This window comes from Coenobita brevimanus, chromosome 99 (assembly GCF_032717465.1).
Source record: "Coenobita brevimanus isolate Jiangsu-jjx chromosome 99, ASM3271746v2, whole genome shotgun sequence".
Lineage (NCBI taxonomy): Eukaryota > Metazoa > Arthropoda > Malacostraca > Decapoda > Coenobitidae > Coenobita > Coenobita brevimanus.
Window position 1 is genome coordinate 4,427,189 of NC_137052.1, and position 15,514 is coordinate 4,442,702.

The 15,514-nt window shown below is 42.8% G+C and overlaps 1 protein-coding gene across 1 annotated transcript in view; it reads left to right on the forward strand.

The window, feature by feature from the left end:
• The window catches only part of LOC145414371 (muscle calcium channel subunit alpha-1-like), a 1,622,725-nt gene that overhangs the window by 501,989 nt on the left and 1,105,222 nt on the right, over positions 1 to 15,514 (forward strand). Inside the window, exon 15 of the mRNA XM_080283905.1 lies at positions 12,133 to 12,206. Within this exon, the coding sequence (XP_080140031.1) occupies positions 12,133 to 12,206 (74 nt within the window). The remainder of the gene's footprint in view (positions 1 to 12,132; positions 12,207 to 15,514) is intronic.

Consider the following 15,514-nt stretch of genomic DNA (forward strand, 5'->3'; position numbering starts at 1 on the left):
ATTTCCATTGGTACTACAACATCCTGGGTATATTTCAAACCGAATTAGAAGAGGTACAAGTACAGCATTAAAAAACTAGTGTACTTGCTAAATAAACTGATATGAAAATAAATGACGGGGAATCATCCTGATGACAAAAAGTCCCGATGGCGAATTGTCTTGTTATTGTTGTGATGGCGAATTGACTTGATGGCGAATTGTCCCGAAACGTTTATATAGACTTAATATGAAGATTATTCGTATAATTCCAAAGTATGTCGATCATTCACTTAAGGTCATTAGGCATTTATATAAATGCCAATGTCTCGTATGTAGCCTTATGCTAAGGTGAAGGAACGATCGTAAATCAGCTGATTCACGTTTCAATATATTGTTATTTTTTCATTTAGTACCCATGATTTGATGCCATATTTTACATTTACTGTATAAACAATAAACCACCATCACTTTTATAACTTATATAATTCAAAAACTAGTGTACTTGCTAAATAAACTGATACGTAAATAAATGATGGGGAATTGTCCTGATGGCGAATTGACTTGACAGCGAATTGTCCCGACTCGGCCTCACAGTCACAGCCCATACTCATCACTGTCAGAACTGGCTGGCTGGCTGGGCAGGGCTAGCTAATGAGGCTGGACCGGTGGACAAGTTTGTGTGGCCCAGCGCCGACAGTGTGAGGACGTTTGTGTTGCGTTTGCATATTTGCTGTTCACTGAGCTGTGGATGATCCATCGTTGTAGCAAATCGTTCCCATTGTATAGTGGGCGTAGGGTACTAAAATTTTGACATTGTTTAAGCAAAATATCGTATAAAGAGGCATTGTATAATGAGGGATTACTGTATATATATATATATATATATATATATAGACAGTGCTCGTCAGAAGTATCAAACGCCCATGGCCGGGCGCGCAATACTTATGGCCAAAAAAGAATCGCCCGTTTTTGATGGTAAAAATTGAGCCACAAGTTTGCGGCGCTAGCATGACGTCACGGTAGCCTGAGGCCTTCCGACGCGCTGGTTGGTTCCCGCCTCAGTTGCCCAGGGGCTGCCTGAGAGAGAGGAACTCCGCCGCGTCTCCCTCTCTTTTTGCGCCCTTTTTTACCGAGTGTCCCGCAGTGTTTTGGCTTTTGCCACTTTGTTATGGCACCTACTCATGAACTATCGAGTGAAATCATATCCCAGATCATTGCTCTAAAGGAGGCAGGCCACCAGACAAAGGAAATTAGTGAATTGGTTGGTGTGGCACGATCGACAGTGCGTAGGTGGTGCGCGCGGTTTCGAGTGGAAAACAGTGGTGATGTTCCCACAAAGAAACCGCGGTCTGGTAGGCCTAGGAAAACTTCCCCAAGGTCTCTTAATGTTTTAAAATGTGCAGTGGAGTCTAATCCTCGTGTGAGTGCAAGGAAAATGAAGGAGAGCTACCCGGAAGTGTTTGGTGAAGTGTCTGTGCGCACAGTGTCTAGAAGGGTCCATGAACTTGGTTACACAAGTCACAGGCCTGTGAGAAAGCCTCTTTTCACCAAGAACCAGCGACTTCGTAGGCTTGCCTTTGCTAACAATGATCTTAACTGGGGTGAGGAGCAATGGTTGTCAGTGTTGTGGTCTGATGAAGCAACGTTTAGTGTCACCTGTAACAGAGGAGCATGTGTGTACTGGCGCAAAGGTAGTGACCCACTTGACCCACGGTATGTTGAAAGCACAGTTAAACATCCTGATTAACTCATGGTATGGGGTTGTTTTTCTGGTAAGGGTTTGGGGAAGCTTTTTGTGCTTTCCAAGAACTGCAGACTGAATCAGGATGTTTACCTGGAGCTTCTGTGTGATCATTTACCTGAGTCATTCGAACTGAGGTGGTTTGGCCATGTGGAGAGGATGGAGGGTGAAAGACTGACGAAGAGAGTGTATGTGAGTGAGGTGGAGGGGGAAAGAGGGAGGGGGAGGCCGAGGATGAGATGGAGAGATGGGGTGGAGAGGTATATGAGAGGGGGGGGTGTGAGTTGGGAGCAGGGGAGTGAAATGGCGGGGGACAGGGCGATTTGTTTGCGGCCACCCCAAACGGGATTGAGGCGTCTGGCAATAGATAGATAGATAGATTCGAGCTAACACATGCACGAGTGTTTCAGCAGGATGGTGAACCTGCTCATAAGGCCAAATCGGTCACCAATTGGCTTCGTGACTGTGAGGTATCATCCATGAAAGACTGGCCAGGAAATAGCCCACACCTCAACCTGATTGAAAACTTCTGGTACCTCGTAAAGAAGAATCTTCAAGGGAAGGACATGAGCTCTCTGCCTAAGCTGTAAGCCGCCATTCGTGACTCCTGGGGCAAAATACCCCTCCAGCACCTCAGGAGCCTCACCCTTTCATTTCCAAGACGTCTCAGGTCCATGAAGAAACGTAAAGGATACCCTACGAACCACTAAAGGTAAATAAAATGCATTATTTATATGTTTTTTCAATGTTGAAAGGTTTGTTTCATAGGAGGGACGCAGGGTGCTCGATACTTCTGACGAGCACTGTATGTTAGCATACAATGCTGCTGCTTTTATGCATAAACTAGTTCCGCAGGCCAATAACTAGTGAGTTCCTTTATGTTGTAAGATGAAGTTGAATGTCTGTAGAGTGGTTGTTTATGAATTTGTATGGTTCTTCTCATAAAAAATAAGTTTTATAAATTTTTCTAAAAAATTATCAATACGCAGAAATTTTTTTTTGAACCTGGTCCTCGTTGTTCTGTGTTTTTATGTCAGCAATAGACACTTTACATCTGTTAAATTCAACAAACAAAATAACACCAATAAAACTAGGAATCATGATGTTTTACATTAATAATCTTGTTAATGAATACAGTGGTGGCTGCAATAAAAAATACAACGTAGTGGCGAAAAGCACTTGATAAAGGGTGGCGATGTAAACCCAGTGATATTTCTTTGGATTTTCGCCCTTATGTGTTGGGTCATACATCACATCCACCAGGTCCACATGAAAGTACATACTCTGAGGGACTGTGGGATAACATTATCTCAATTTTCAACAAGATGGTGCATAGGTATACTCTTGCATGCGGGGCCTCATACATACTTGCCTTCTGAGTGTGACTGGAAAAATGTATGGAAGAATACTCATTGATAGGGTTAGGCATATAACAGAGGAGCTAGTTGGAGAAGAACAAGGGGAATTTGGGAAGGAAAAAGGGTGTGTAGATCAGATATTTTTTCTAAGATGATTAGTGGAGAAGTATCTTGACAAAGGAAAGAAAGTGTATGCTGCTTTCATGGACTTGGAGAAAGCTTATGACAGAATAGATAGGCAAGGTATGTGGAACGTACTAAGAATATATGGAGTGGAGGGGAAATTGTTAAGTACTGTGAAGAGTATGTACGAAGGAGCTAGGGCTATGGTGCGAGTGGATGGTAAGCTGAGTGAGTTCTTTCATCTAAATGTGGGACAGAAACAGGGATGTGTGATGTCTCCATGGCTGTTTAATATATACATGGATGGGGTTGTAAAGGAGGTGCAGGGTAGGGCAGTGGATGTGGGGGTGGCTCAAATGAATGAGGGTGGGATATGGAAGATTCTGGTGTTGCTGTTTGCTAATGAAACAGTATTGTTGAGTGAAGATGAATGGGAGCTGGAAGGTTTGGTAAATGAATTTGGGACAGTGTGTAGGAAGAGGAATCTGAATGTGAATGTTAACAAGAGTAAAGTTACGGTGTTTAAGAGGAATGAAGTCACAGAGTGTGCAGTGAGGTTGGATGGTGAGGATATGGAGAATGTGAGTGCATTCAAGTACTCGGGTAGTGTCATGAGTAAGGATGGAAGTTTTGGGGATGAAGTGCTTGAAAGGGTACGGCAGGGAAGGAAGGTTGTTGGTTCACTGAAAGCAGTGATGAGAAATAGGGAGGTGAGTATGGAAGTTAAGAAGTCACTGCATGATAGTATTGTGATCCCTACCTTGACGTATGGAAGCGAGGCCTGGACCTTGCTAGAGGGAAACAAGTCAAGAATGAGAGCAGTGGAAATGAGTTACTTGAGAGGAGCATGTGGACTGACATGGAGGGACAGGTTGACAAATGAAGAAGTGAAGGAATATTGTGGGGTGGATGTGGTTGAGAAAATTAGGAGAAATACATGGAGGTGGTTTGGACATGTGGAGAGAATGGAGAATGAAAGACTGACTAAGAGGGTGTATGTAGGTGAAGTGGAGGGAGGGAGAGGGAGGGGAAGACCGAGGATAAGTTGGAGGGATGGAGCTGAGAGGTATATGAGGGAAGGGGGAGTGGGTTGGGGGGAGGGCAGTCAAATGGTGGGTGACAGAGCGATTTGGAGGCGTTTTGTCTGCGGCCACCCTTTGCGGGATTAGGGCGTCGGGTTATAGATAGATAGATGTATATATACATGGTGTGTGTGCATATATATATATATATATATATATATATATATACATTATATCTATCTATCTACAGTAGAACCTCTTTAATCCAGACCCCTTTAATCCGGATTTCTGTTAATCTGGACAAAATTTAAAAATAATAAGCTCGAAAAATATGTTGAAAGAAATTCTGAAGTCATTTTTAGTATCGACGCGGAAAGCGATTGTCATTCGTTTAGTCTCGGATCACGCTAGGTCGCAACATGGGTGCCTGTTTAAACACACGCTAGCATTCGTTCCATCAACTAGTTCACCAACCATTTATAATTTTACGCTGTATTTCAAAAGTTAATCCTCCTTACCATGCCCCTTAATGCAAGTGTAGCTTCTGCAATGAATAAAGGTGTTAAAAGGAGGAGTTTGCTTACACAATAATGGGTCAGAATATTCTGCAGTGTTTAATGATTACTGTAGGTTATTTTTTGTACTTAAATGTGCTTTACTTGCACATCAAACATTAGCTTCTTGCCCATATGGGTGTTATCAATATGCCAAAGATGACAATGTATTTTTTGCCTACATAAGTTTTATTTTTATTCCATATATTACAGTTAATTAATTAATTTTTTTTTTTTTGCCTACACGGGCCTTAGTCACTTACTAAATTTAAAATGTAGGCTAGTTTCTTGTCATGGCCTTACCTGTAAATTATGCAATACAAAACTATCATACATGATTAGTTTTGTTATTTTAGTACTGGTATCCTTTCATCTTTTGCGGTTACGTAGGGTTGACATATGCCACATATGTTAATAATTAACAAACATACCATATGTAGATAGAGTTTGGTATGAACTGGAGATTACCCTGGTGGTCCGGACAATCTGCTAATTCGGACAACCCTTCCCCCCATGTAGTCCGAATGAGAGAGGTTCTACTGTATATATCTATTGCCAGACGCCTCAATCCCATTCGGGGTGGCCGCAAACAAATCGCCTCCATGTCGTCCTGTCCTCCGCCATTTCACTGCCCTGCTTCCAACTCACACTCCCCTCTCTCATATACTTCTCCCCCCCATCCCTCCATCTCATCCTCGGCCTCCCCCTCCCTCTTCCCCCCTCCACCTCACTCACATACACTCTCTTCGTCAGTCTTTCACCCTCCATCCTCTCCACATGGCCAAACCACCTCAGTGTATTCCTCCTAAAGCTTCCTATCACATCCACATCCACACCACAACGATCCTTTATATCCTCATTTGTCAGCCTGTCTCTCCATGTGACTCCACAGGCTCCTCTTAAATAACTCATTTCCACTGCTCTCACTCTTGACTTGTGCCCTTCCAACAATGTCCAAGCTTCACGTCCATACTTCAGAGTTGGTATCACAATAATGTCATGTAGTAACTTTTTCACTTCCATGCTCACTTCCCTGTTTCTTATCACTGCTTTCAAGGAACCAGCAACCTTTCTTCCCTGCCGTACCCTTTCAAGCACTTCACCCTCCAAATCTCCATCCTTACTCATCACACTACCCACGTACTTAAACGTACTCACATTTTCCAATTCCTCACCATTCAACCTCGCTATGCATTCACTGACTTCACCTCTCTCAAAGACCATCACTTTACTCTTCCCTACATTCACCTTTAGATTCCGATTCATACACACACTCCCAAACTCATCCACCAAGCCTTGCAGCTCCCCTTCGTCTTCACTCAACAACACAGTATCATCTGCAAACAACAATACAGGGAGTTTCTAAACACTACCCTCACTCATTAGGGCCACTCCATCATCCACCCCCCTACCTTGTACCTCTTTTATTACCCCATCCATGTACAGATTGAACAACCATGGAGACAGTACACATCCCAGTTTCAACCCAACCTTCAAAGGAAAAATTCACTTTGTTCACCATCCACACGCACTGCAGCCTTAGCACCATCATACATACTCTTCACAGCATTCAACAACTTTCCATCAACTCCATATATTCTTAATACTTTCCACAATCCTAGTCTATTCACCCTGTCATATGCTTTCTCCAAGTCCGTGGAAGCCGCATACAACTTCTTTCCCTTCTCTAGAAACTTTTCCACTAAATATCTAAGAATGCATATCTGATCTACACAACCTCTTCTCTTCCTAAAGCCTCACTGTTCTTCTCCAACTAATTCCTCTGTTATTTCCCTAACTCTGTCAATAAGTATCCTACCATACACTTTTCTTATTATACTAAGAAGACAAATGCCCCTATGATTACCACACACTTCTTTTTCCCCTTTTCCTTTGTCTATCTATCTATCTGTCTATTGCCAGACGCCATAATCCCGTAAGGGGTGGTCATTTGACTTTGAGTTATTTGTTTTACGGGGAGGGGCACAAACCCTCCACCAACCCTCTTGCTGACACGTAGGGAGCACGTATGGTCTGGTTATATGGTTACCACCCAGCTTTGTAAATGGTTCTTGGCTTACATGAAACCATTTGCTTGTCAGTCGATGTAAAGCCACCTGTAGGGGAAAGAAAAGCAATAAGAAGTGACAGTACAAGGGAATAATTATACCTGACTTCCAATCCTCCGGAACTCTACCTTCCTCCCTGGCCAATCTGCACATCTTCCACATCCATTCTGCTACTATCTCTCCCCCATGCTTCAATATTTCACCACACACTCCACCAGTTCTTGGGACTTTCCCCAATTTAACTTTCTCCATTGCTTCCACAACTTCTATATACAATATATATATATATATATATATATATATATATATATATATATATATACTGTAATCATAGGGGCATTTGTCTTCTTAGTATAATAGGAAAAGTGTATGGTAGGATGCTTATTGACAGAGTTAGAGAAAGAACAGAGAAATTAGTTGGAGAAGAACAGGGAGGCTTTAGGAAGGGAAGAGGTTGTGTAGATCAGATATTCATTCTTTGACCTTTAGTGGAAAAGTTTCTAGAGAAGGGAAAGAAGTTGTATGCGGCTTTCATGGATTTGGAGAAAGCATATGACAGGGTGGATAGACAAGGATTGTGGAAAGTGTTAAGAAGATATGGAGTAGATGGGAAGTTGTTGAATGCTGTGAAGAGTATGTACGATGGTGCGAAGGCTGCAGTGCATGTGGATGGTGAACTAAATGAATTTTTCTCTTTGAAAGTTGGGTTGAAACAGGGATGTGTCATGTCTCCATGGTTGTTCAATCTGTACATGGATGTGGTAATAAAAGAGGTACAAGATATGGTAGTGGATGTTGGAGTGGCCCTGTTGAGAGAGGATAGTGTTTGGAAACTCCCTGTACTGTTGTTTGCAGATGATACTGTGTTGTTGAGTGATGACGAAGGGGAGCTGCAAGGCTTGGTGGATGAGTTTGGGAGTGTGTGTAAGAAACGGAATCTAAAGGTGAATGTAGGGAAGAGTAAAGTGATGGTCTTTGAGAGAGGTGAAGTCAGTGAATGTACAGCGAGGTTGGATGGTGAGGAATTGGAAAATGTGAGTACGTTTAAGTACTTGGGTAGTGTGATGAGTAAGGATGGAGGTTTGGAGGGTGAAGTGCTTGAAAGGGTACAGCAGGGAAGAAAGGTTGCTGGTTCTTTGAAAGCAGTGATAGGAAACAGGGAAGTGAGCATGGAAGTGAAAAAGTTACTACATGACAGTATTGTGATATCAACTCTAACGTATGGAAGTGAAGCTTGGACATTGTTGGAAGGACACAAGTCAAGAGTGAGAGCAGTGGAAATGAGTTATTTAAGAGGAGCCTGTGGAGTCACTTGGAGAGACAGGCTGACGAATGAGATTATAAAAGAGCATTGTGGTGTAGATGTGGATGTGATAGGAAGCGTTATGAGGAACACACTGAGGTGGTTTGGCCATGTGGAAAGGATGGAGGGTGAAAGACGGACGAAGAGAGTGAATGTGAGTGAGGTGGAGGGGGGAAGAGAGAGGGGGAGGCCGAGGATGAGATGGAGGGATGGGGTGGAGAGGTATATGAGAGAGGGAGGTGTGAGTTGGGAGCAGGGCAGTGAAATGGCAGGGGACAGGGCGACTTGGAGGCGATTTGTTTGTGGCCACCCCAAACGGGATTGAGGCGTCTGGCAATAGATAGATAAATAGATATTTATATATATATATATATATATATATATATACATACAGTGGGCTCGCACAGTGCGTGAACTCAGAGTGCGCGAATCGCATTTTGTGCGAGTGACCAAAAATCATAACCATGAACCTTGAATGTGCGAGTTTACCTCATAGAATGCGAGGTATAGGCAATGAGTGGCTCAAAATTACCATTTTCCTTTAGTACGTGACCCCCCCCCCCACACAATGCGTCCATTGTCACGTGTCGTCATGTTGATCTGCAGAAACTCCCAGACATTCTACTGCGCAGCTTGGGGTACGAGGCAGCGGGCGCGCCATTACAGACACGGCTCGTGCACGGTGCATATCTGCTCTGCAGCTAAGCGTTCATGTACAACGTGTGGCATTTTTTTGCTGCTCCATCCTGGTCTGTACTTCGCTGCACTATGCCTTCAGCCTCAAGAGTTTAGAAACTTCTGACGCATGCAACCAAGTTAGAGATTATCAAGATGAAAGATGAGGGACAAGGAAACACCACCATTGGGAAACCCCTGGAACTGGCTGAATCAACAGTGAGGACAGTGTGGAAGAACTGCGATGCCATCAGGGCTTTAGTGAAGACGTATGGTGCATCTGACCTAGACGTCCGTTCTTGGGTGGGAAATCGTGTGATGATACTAATGAAACGGTATCTTGCCACCTTCATAATGAGGAAGGAGAAGGAAGGTGTTCCACTGAATGGCAGATTTATTCGGAACCAAGTCCAGCCCTTTTACAAGGCAGCATCTCACAAGTTAAATGTGGACAAACCTTTCAAGGCATTGGTAGGATGGCTACACCATTTTTTGAAACTCAAGGAACTCCGTCACATCAAAGTGTCTGGTGAATGTGCTTCTGCCAGCGAGCTGGCCACGAGAGAGTACCTTGCGATATTTAGAGCGCTTCTTGAAGAAGGACAGTACACCAAGGACCAGACCTACAACGTCACCTAAACATCGTTACACTACAAGGCCATGCCCAAATCAACTTACATCACTGAAAAACAGAAACAAGCCTGTGGTCGCAAGCTCCAGAAGTGTAAGATGACTGTAATGTTCGCTGTTAACCTGTCTGGGAGCCACAAGATGAGGCCAGTTGTTGTACACACAGCTTCACATCCAAGGTGCTACAAAAACCTCACGAACATGGATGCAAGTGGCATGTACTGGTACAAGTCTGTAAATGTTTCGATGACCGGGAATATAACGGCAGACTGGTTAAGGAGGCACTGTGTCCCCAATGTCAGGACCAAGTGTTGGGAACTTGGCATTCCATTTAAGATTCTCCTTGTGCTGGACAATGCACCAAGTCACCCTCCATACCTAGAAGATATGCATAAGGATTGTTGTGTTGTGTTTCTGCCGCCCCGGACGACGTCACTAATGCAGCCACTGGATCAAGAACTGATTGCCACTGTGAAGAACTTCTGCCACAAGCAAGTGTACGACTACCTATGCAGGAAGACCGGCACACAAGAGGAGCTTCATGCCCTACAAGAAGATCATGACGAAAACCTCGATGAGGCACCTGGTCCCTTACCATCTCCGCCAGCAACTGTATCCTGACCTGCCACAGGTGACTTGACTGTCGAGGCATTTTGGCGTCGTTTTACAGTGAAGGACTCAGTTGACTTTTTCGTAGAAGCATGGCACCAGATTACACCTGAAACGGTAAACAATGCATGGTGAATGCTCGTGCCTCACTTATGCACGACACAGGAGACGGCCATTCAACCACTGGCTGAGGCTGAGGCAGCAACACTGACAGCAGCACAAGCTGTACCAGGTTTCGAGGACGTTACGTTGGTGGACATACAGGAAGCGCACGCTGCTAATGGGGAACAGCCTCCCAAGGAAGTCTTGCAACTGATAGATGAGGCTGACACAGAGCCCGACGCCAGGCAGAGTCAAGTTGAGCAGCCTAGTGTGATGGAGGGGAATACGGAGCTGTGTATGTCAAGAATAATAAAGATCCTTGCTGCCATGGATAAGCTCAAGGAAGAGGTGAAGGAACAGGAAGTCAGCAACCTAAGAATGGAGGAGGTTCTGGTTGGTACCGACAAACTCTTCCGTTTCTACACAGACAGGCACAGGCAAGAAATAAACAGAAGACAGACGCTTATAACACTGTACACACAGCGGGCTCAAGTTAGTGAAATTGAGGAACCAGCTACATTGTCTGATCCTGTTCCTGTTGAGGATGAAGAGGATGCAATGTCAGATGTGTCAGCATTGGACTTCGAGGGGTTTATGGCCGATGTGAGTGACTTTGAGGCTCCTGGGGAAGGTGCTCAAGAGGAGTCTGTGGAGGGAAGTGTTGGTGCGGCAGGGGGTGCAGCGCTGTAAGTGTTGCTGCCCTTGGAACCCCTGTTAGTTAAGTCTGTCAAGCCTGTTGTCTACTGTTGTTAAGGTGACTACCCATTTTTTTGTTATTGTTGCTATATCTTTAGTACAGTGTCTGAAAAATTTGGCCTTTATTATGTCTCTAAGAGCCAGAAAATGTCCAGGTTTGAGGGGGTACTGCCCATATGTAATTTTTCCCATAAGATTATGTATTCACAGTGTGCGATTTCACAGTGCTCGAGGACCAGGACCGCCTCAGAATGCCATCGGGGAACCAGCACGGGAGGAAAGCTCGTATGCGCTCGTAATTTACATTGCTTTCATAGTGTGTTTTTTTTTTTTTTTTTAATATGGATTCCAAACTACTTGAAATTCATAGAATAGTGTTTGTAGTTATAATATCAGGCAAGTTATAATGATGGCAAACGCTAGGTAAGGAAAGTCTTCCTTATTTTGAGATTTGACCATTAGTCAGAGGTGGAGGCTGAGTCATTCCTAGGCTGAGTCATTCCCCCTTCGTACTCTGCCTTATTTCTTTATTACTGTATGCTTGAACTATTTTTATCGCAATATGCATAGCTATATCTTATCTTTAATTTATGATTGATGTTCATCATCAGTAGAGTTAAAAGATAGTAATTCTTAGTTTATACCTTATATTGTGCTAAACTGGTTATGGCAAGTCCACTGTTCACCACTGGTAATGGAGAGATCGGTTAGTTCTGTGATACTAAAGGAAGAAATTGGAACTGAAACTTTTTTTATTGGATGAAAGTCCCAGTAGAAATCAGAAAGTAATGCTATAAATCTCCCCATCCAGTATGAAGAAAAAAATTAAAGGGAAAGCAGGTTAGGATGATGATGATGATGAGTATGATAGAGACATTTTAAAATCTTGTACAAAGATATCACTTTGTAAATAATGTTTTGTAATTTAGATTACCTGAGTTTCTTGCAATATGTGCTTGAATTATTTACCAACCATGAGTGTGTGTGGTATGATGTCTAAACACTGGTAAATTTGTTAACAATACAATACTGTACTTTGAGAGTTGACTAAGAGCAGCTTTGGAACCAGTCAGTCCTAGTACTTTTAGGGAATTCTTGTATTTCTCTCTTTAGTAAGGACTGGTATATGATTTTGTATATTAACTGTATATATTTAGCAATTGTTTCATGATAAGTTTCAGACAAGTTTTAGCATGAAACTTCACTAAGTCAGTTTATATTATGCAGCAGTATTTTGATGGCAATAGCAAGTGCATTTTCTTTCTTTGCAGATTATACAAATCATTTCTTCGTGGTGCTGTTTTCATGTGAGATGTTGTTAAAAATGTACAGTTTAGGCTTCCAAGTAAGTATTGATTATATCAGTCTGTCTTGCCAGATTTTAAGGTTTTCACATGCTCAATCTTGGGAGGTAGTGGCAACCACCCTTCACTGATTGGATGTAGTACTACATACTTTGTGCTCTGCATTTCTTATTCTATCTCTGTGTCTGCCCTCCTCTCTTCCTACTTCTCCCTTTTCTTCCCATCATTCTTTATTACTCTTCTTTCCAGTTCAGGTGCCTGGACACTGACTGACAAACCTAATGCTTTCATGGAACTCAGAAAACCATTTCCATTGCAGGGTGGTAACCATAAAAGCAAATTGCAAGGTGAAGTGGAGCCTTTCATGGTGCCCCTGCTAATTGGGTTGAGAGAGACAAATGCAGCATCAACCCAGGAACCAAACCTCCATACTTTTCCCTCTGCCTTGCTGTGGCAAGGCACTGTCAGCCACAAAGGGACATCAGCTCACTGCACAGGATAGCCCTGCAGGGGTGGGTTGCTTGCTGGCAGTTGACGGGTCTGATTGGTTGGACAGACGGGTTGATCAACAACAACAAATGCCTTACAACTACTATCATGCCATATAACTATCATGTTCATCATAGTTGTTTGTTATTTATTACTTAGCATATTACAAAGTTAATATATATATATATATATTGAAAGAGAAGAGAACTGTATTTTGTCGTTGTTGACTATGGAGAAGGCCTTTGACAAAGTCCCTAGAGAGTTGGTGAAGTGGGCAATGAGAAAGCTTGGGATTGAGGAGTGGCTGGTTAGGGTGGTTATGACAGCGTATGTGGGTGCTCATACCCAGGTAAGGGTCAATGGAGATTTGAGTGATGAGTTATCCATGAATGTTGGTGTGCACCAGGGGACACGTGAAACGACTTGTAGTCGTCTCACGGGACTTCAGAAATGGACTTCCATGGGAGATGTTGTTTTCTGATGATTTGATGTTGATTGCAGAGAATGGAAGGGGGGCAGAGGAAAGATTTAGGAATTGGAGAGATGGTATGGGGCACATGGGCTTAAGAGTAAATGCAGATTAAACAAAAGTGATGGTATCTAGGGCTGGTGGTGGTACTGTCAAAGAAGAGGGAGAGTTGCCATGGCCCATGTGTGATTTGAAACAAGGGCGTAGGAAGTTATTCCATCTTGTTCAGTGTTTGTGGTAAGTGGGTGCATAAGAGGTGCAGTGGTATCAGAGGTAGACTGCAAGATAATGCTGATTTCGTGTGTGCTGTGTGTCAGGGAGATCAAGTAGAGATTGTCAGGTGTTGAAGGAATGAGCTTGCTGGTAAGGCTCTTGAGTGTGTGGAAGAGTTTTGTTATTTGGGAGACATGTTTTGTGCTGGAGATGGGGTTGGAGCAAGCTCTGTGGCCAAAGTGAGGCGTGGTTGGAAGAAGTTCAGGGAGCTGTTTCCTCTCCTGACATTGAGAGGGCTTTCCATCCATGCTAAGGAATCTTTGTATGCAGCATGTGTTAAGAGTCTAATATTCTGTGGTAGTGAGACCTGAGCAGTAAAGGAAGAGGATATTCTTAGGCTCAAACGTACAGAAATGACAATGATTAGGCGGATGTGCATTGCATCCTTGAGTGTGAGGCCTGGGGGGATTAGGTTTATGATGGAAGAATTGAGCTAGGATGGGACTGGAGTGTAATGGTGTTGTGATGAGAAGAGGTAGTTGAGTTGGTTTGGGCATATGGAGAGGTCGAGAGATGATAACTGGATGCAGAAAGTGAGAAGTGTTATTGTTGGGGGCATGGTTGGGAGAGGTAGACCAAAAAAGACCTTGGACAGGGTCATTGAGTGTGACCTCAATGATAAGGGACTGAATAGGGAAGCTGCCAGAGATAGAGCAGCATGAAGAGCTGCTAGTAGGTGACCAAAGCTGACACATGCAAGCATGTTAGAGCCTTAAAAAATGAAATGAAATGATACACACACACACACACACACACACACACACACACACACACACACACACACACACACACTTGCAAAAGGAAGAAATAGAAAAATTAGGAAAGGAGGTCAACAAGAAAGATACAACCATATGTGAACTAACAGTGGAAGTGAGTACACTTAGGAGGAAAATGAGTGAAATGGCAAGTACAGTAGTCAACCATGAGAGTATTATAGAAGAGTTCAAAAATGATACAGAGACAATTAGGCAAGTAAGCAGTCTGATAGACCAGAGCAGTGATATTGAGGAGAAGATATCACAGGTGAATGAAGCTGTGCAAAGCTACAAAAATGATGTGGAAACCAGGTATGCTGAAATGGTGAAAGTAAAGAAAGTCTTGGAAACAAGGGTGGAAGAAAAAAGCATTAAAAAGGAAGTGAAAAGAATAATCCAAAACAATCCAAAGTTAGTCAGAGATTCAGTAGATATCAACAAATCTATAGTAATCACTGGTATAGAAGAGGAAGAAGTAAAAAACAAGATCTCAAGAGACAAAAAGGAGATGGCAAATGTAATGAGCTTATTGAAAGAAGAATCAGCGGAAATCTGTAGTAAAGACATAGAGGAACACAAAAGGTTAGAGAAATACGAGAAAAGCAAGTCAAGACCTCTAAAGGTAACCTTCCAGAGTGTAAACACCGTGGAGGAGATACTAAACCAGAGTGTAAACACCATGGAGGAGATACTAAAAAATGCAAAGAATCTTATGGAAAAAGAGGAGTTCAAAAATGTATGGATAAAAATATGCCTAACACAAGAGGAACTGGAATTACTGAAAGAGAAGAGGGAGGAAGCAAAAACAAAAAATGAGGGAAGATCAGAAGAGGAGAAGAACACATTTTTTTTACAAAGTATTGGGATTGCAGGTACGAAAGTGGTACATAAACAGGAGGGAATAAAAAGGAGGAAGGTAGTAGAACCTTGTCAAGACAAGTATATAAACAAGATGATTAAGTTGATGTACTCAGATGTGGATGGAATGGTATCTAAATTATTAGAGATGAATGATTACCGTATTTCGCGGCATGTAAGACGCAGCATTGTGAAAGACGCACCCTAATTCTGGCAGGGCAGTTCTGTGAAAAAAAAGTTTGCCCCAACCAAGACTGCAGTAAGGTTTCTTGATAAGAGCCATTACCACACAGATACACACTCACCTTTCAGAATCTATTCATTACTGATCATCAGCCTTTGGTTTCTTTTTTTTATATACAAAGAATGGTACAGGAAAAGAAAACAATGCCCCTTCTTGACAAAACGTGACTGATATGAGCCACTATCACTTAGATACACACTCACCTTTCAGAATCTATTCAGTACTGCTCATCACCCTTTAGTTTCTTCTTTCATGTACAAA